The 4,608-nt window shown below is 35.8% G+C and overlaps 1 protein-coding gene across 1 annotated transcript; it reads left to right on the top strand.

Moving 5' to 3' along the window:
• The first annotated feature begins 534 nt into the window (after positions 1-534).
• Positions 535-4,024, top strand: LOC105119734 (aspartic proteinase Asp1-like). Its single transcript, XM_011017907.1, has 8 exons — positions 535-1,066; positions 1,362-1,479; positions 2,028-2,251; positions 2,376-2,597; positions 2,696-2,834; positions 3,219-3,419; positions 3,531-3,603; positions 3,709-4,024. Exons 1-8 carry the CDS (start codon positions 864-866, stop codon positions 3,825-3,827), a joined length of 1,299 nt encoding a protein of 432 aa, XP_011016209.1. The 5' UTR covers positions 535-863; the 3' UTR covers positions 3,828-4,024.
• Positions 4,025-4,608: the final 584 nt, after the last annotated feature.

Genomic DNA, 4,608 nt, shown 5'->3' with positions numbered 1-4,608 from the left:
TTTATATAGATTTTTTTATTATTTTGACGTATTGGTATTAAAAATAATTTATAAAAATAAAAAAATATTTTAATAAATTTTTAAGCAAAAGAATACTTTTTTAAAAAATCCCCTTTGACACTTTTAACTATACTTGTAAATGTATATTTAATTCCGAACGATTTTTAATCAAGTTGCTGAGAGTTTGTATTCTTTGTTACATCAAGGTGTAGTTGGGGTTGTCACCCTCCTCACTGTAGATAAAGAATAAAATTTGTCATGGAAAATGGAAAAGTGTAGCTATAAAGGGGAAAGAAATTGTACATGGCAAAAGAACAAAAGGGAAATTGCCGCAGCCTTCGAGGTATAGCGTTCCATTTTAAGGATTTGGCTTTTGATGCAAATGTCCCTCTCATGGAAGTTTCCGAGAAATTTTCAATAATAATTCAAGCTAAAACAGAGTATCTGAATATGCCTTGCCATCTACTATACTGTTTTGTGCTTAGATGAAAAGGCAAATTATATACCTTAACTTCCTGCAAATTCTTTTAGTTGCCTTTGCATTTATTCCCAAAAAAAAATTAGTTCAAGATCCATTAACATGATCCTCCTGTCTCCTTGGAGAGAGAATAAAAGAACACCACATTTGAAGAAATATCGATTTTTATAGGTAATTAAGCGAAATTTCAAGAACGAGCAATGCCCATGAATCCTTAATCTCCCAAGCAAAAGACCCCGTGTCAATAAAAACCAAATTTGGACTCATATGGGCTTTTAAAAATAAACATAAACAAGTGGACTGACCATGTCTTAGTTTTCATTCAGATATTCTACCACGCATTTGTGGTGTATTAATTAACTCACTGACTGTCAAAAAGAGAGAAATGGGAAAAGAAAAGGAGGGTTTTTGTGTGGTGGGGGTTTTAGTGCTATTTTTGTTTTTGGGGTCATCAGTTACTAGTGATGATAGGCAGAAAAGGTGGAGAAAGGCTATGGTATCAGGTGAAACAATGGCTTCATCAATGTTGATCAATAGAGTTCCATCATCCATTGTGTTACCGCTTCATGGGAATGTCTATCCTAATGGGTAAGGGCATAACTGAACTGGGTTTTGACTTCTTGTTTTTTTCCTTGTTTCTTTGCCAAGTAAGTGATAATCGCATGTTCTGTGTGTTACCATGTAATGATTTTAGGATTTTAGTCTCTGATTCTTCGTAATTTATCGACTGAAATTTCAAAACCTTGCTTGATAGCTATGCAATAATTCATGGAGTCCTTCAGTTGTGTTCGTCTGGATTCTGGACTGTAACTACATAAGGCTTTGTTTGGACCTTCTTGAACTCAATCATTTGGTACTGAAATGACAGAGTTCCATTTTGTAGGTACTATAATGTGACTCTCAACATCGGCCAACCTTCAAAACCCTACTTCCTTGATGTAGATACTGGAAGTGACCTTACATGGCTCCAGTGTGATGCTCCCTGTGTCCAATGCTTAGAGGTAAAAATCATTATAACAGGTTTTCTCTGTTTCGTCCAACCAATTTAATGACAATTTATGGGGAAAAAAATCATTTAGCATTCTTTTCTTGTTGTTGGTCATGCAATCAAATGTTCCAACCTGCATGATCAGTTCTGCGATGTCTAGAAGATTGTATGTATCTTGTCCTTGAGGCTTAAGTTAAACCTGAAGAGCGGAATTATTGTATGATGCTGCTACTTGGATATGACTCCCTAATTGTTTTTCCAATTTTCATTAACATATAAATGGATGGTAGCATGCGATAACTTGAACTCCTTGATTCTTGAGCTTTCTCGGATGTGGTTAGTTTCAGCATAATTTTGTCACTTGTTTTATGGTAAATCTGTAAACCTCTGCTGCTTTGCTAAACGCAATTATGCTCCTTCCAGCTCAGTTAATCTTGAATTATCACTGTCTGTCAAACTTGCATGTGATTCTAATTAGTTTTCAATGTTCTATGCTGTGTGTTAAACAAATGAAGTTATGTTCTTAGTATAGCAGATACCTTAATTATTTTTCATTTACAGGCTCCTCATCCATATTACCGACCCAGTAACAATCTAGTAGCTTGTACGGACCCCATTTGTCAATCCTTGCAGTCTAATGGTGACCACAGATGTGAAAACCCAGGGCAGTGTGACTATGAGGTTGCGTATGCTGACGGTGGCTCATCCTTTGGCGTACTTGTCAGGGATACCTTTAATCTCAATTTTACAAGTGAAAAGCGCCATAGTCCTCTTCTGGCCCTTGGGTTGTTTTCTTTGCTTTCTCTCTTTATTAAAACTTTATGAGACTCAATGCAATTTTCAGTTGGTTGGCTAGTATGCATAATGTAAATCATTTGTTCTCTCTTTGTTCTTTTTCCCCTCAAACAGATGTGGATATGATCAGTTTCCAGGCGGATCTCATCATCCCATAGACGGAGTACTAGGCCTTGGCAAGGGAAAGTCTAGCATTGTCTCACAGCTTAGTAGTCTGGGTTTGGTGAGAAATGTGATCGGCCACTGCTTAAGTGGGCATGGTGGAGGATTCCTCTTCTTTGGGGATGATCTTTATGATCCGTCTCGTGTAGCTTGGACACCAATGTCACCTGATGTGTAATTAGGCCTGATGGATTTCCTTTCATGTTTTTAAAGTTTAGCTTTTATATTCATATCTTTGTGTTCTTATGGTAAATGCTCATCGTGCATGGCAGGAAACATTACTCTCCTGGACTCGCTGAATTAAGCTTTGATGGGAAAACTACCGGGTTCAAAAACCTGCTCACAACTTTTGATAGTGGGGCATCTTATACATATCTTAATTCTCAGGCGTATCAAGGTCTAATTTCTCTGGTGAGCGGTAGAAAATCTAGTAAAACAAGACAAACATAAATGTTAGATAAAGAGCCTGACATTTGCATGAGTACAGCATGAGCAGGGTTGGTCATGTACTTTAGTCGTCTGCAGTATTTGTTGTGAATACCTGATATTATTTTCAAATGAATCGTATGTTATATACTATGAGAAAAGATTCTTTTTGCCTCAAACTTGCAGTTCCGCTCGGTCATTATCTTAATTGTCTATCTGCTAGACTGTTAATAAGTTGCCATATGCTTCTGATGCTTGGAAGTTAAAAAACAATGTTTTCTCCCGATTTGGCTTGAAGCTCAGATTACTTCCAATAATAAACCATCGTTTGAATCTCAACGCCCTATATTCATGCCTTATTTTTTTCAGTTGAAGAAAGAATTATCCGGGAAACCTTTAAAAGAGGCATTGAATGACCGAACACTCCCACTTTGTTGGAAAGGCCGGAAACCTTTCAAAAGCATACGTGATGTCAAGAAATACTTCAAGACCTTTGCATTGAGCTTCAAGAATGAAAGGAAATCCAAAACTGAGCTTGAATTCCCACCAGAAGCTTACCTCATAATATCAGTAAGTCCACCCTTCAATAGTTTCCCCACCTTTGATTTTTCAAGTTTAATTTATAGCTCAATTAGAAGGAGCCTTTGCATGTCAATGAATGCTGACAATATTTTTTTCCAGTCCAAGGGAAATGCTTGCTTGGGAATTCTAAATGGCACAGAAGTAGGGCTCAATGATCTAAATGTCATTGGAGGTGAGAGTTTCTGTATAATTCGGAACATAGCTTGAAGAATTGAGATTATCAACCTAGGATTGAACTTAAAATTCTTTTAAACTTTCTTTCATGTGGTTTTATCAGACATATCAATGCAAGACAGAGTGGTGATCTATGACAACGAGAAAGAACGGATTGGATGGGCCCCTGGAAATTGCAACAGGCTTCCTAAATCCAAAAGTTTCATCATTAGATCAGAATGAGGGATTTTATAATCATTAAAAACAAAAGCCCTGTGCAAAAAGCTTCTAAGCTGTTAGTCTCTAGTATTGTGTTCTTCATACATCATGTGCAGCATGATTATCCTTGAAAAGTATGTATTTGTGAAACGGTGAATCATGCATGGCCCACAGTTATAATTAATAAATATTTAACAAAATACAGAGTCGTTTTACTTTCACTGCCTATGGATCTTCAAATTCAAAGTGCGGGAATCGTTATACTTTCTGCATCCACCATCAACTGGTTCGTTCGTATAGAAAATCAATAAGATAATACTTCTTTTAGGTTAAACTTGGCAAGACTGTCAACATGGACAGTGAAGATTATGGATGCGCCTTCACCAACCCAATAAACCAACTTGCTGGAAGGCAATATGAACGATGGTTGTTCTTCTATGGCCACAATTTTCAAATCTTGCAAGTTACACATCGTATGAAACGAACGTTGAATTATTTGTCTGTCAAGCCCGCATGAAAGTATGTGTTTGCTTACTTTCGGCTTATTCTTCATGTTCATCCCCTTGTAAGCCCATCACCATCACATCGCCATCACTTGCATTTTTTTTTTTAATTTATGTAAAATCTTTTCTTTTCCTTGTTCACAAGTGGTATTTTGAAATTGCAATTTAAGCTATATAATTTAAAATTTTAATTTTAATTTTTTATATTTTTAAATCGTTTTAAAATACTAATATTAAAAAAATATTTAAAAAAAATATTATTTTAATATATTTTCAAATAAAAAATACTTAAAAAAATAACC

The sequence above is a fragment of the Populus euphratica genome, unplaced genomic scaffold (genome assembly GCF_000495115.2).
Source record: "Populus euphratica unplaced genomic scaffold, PopEup_1.0 scaffold3432.1, whole genome shotgun sequence".
NCBI classification, from domain to species: Eukaryota; Viridiplantae; Streptophyta; class Magnoliopsida; order Malpighiales; family Salicaceae; genus Populus; species Populus euphratica.
Note: the sequence above shows the minus strand (reverse complement) of the source record. Positions and strands in the feature narration are given on the sequence as shown.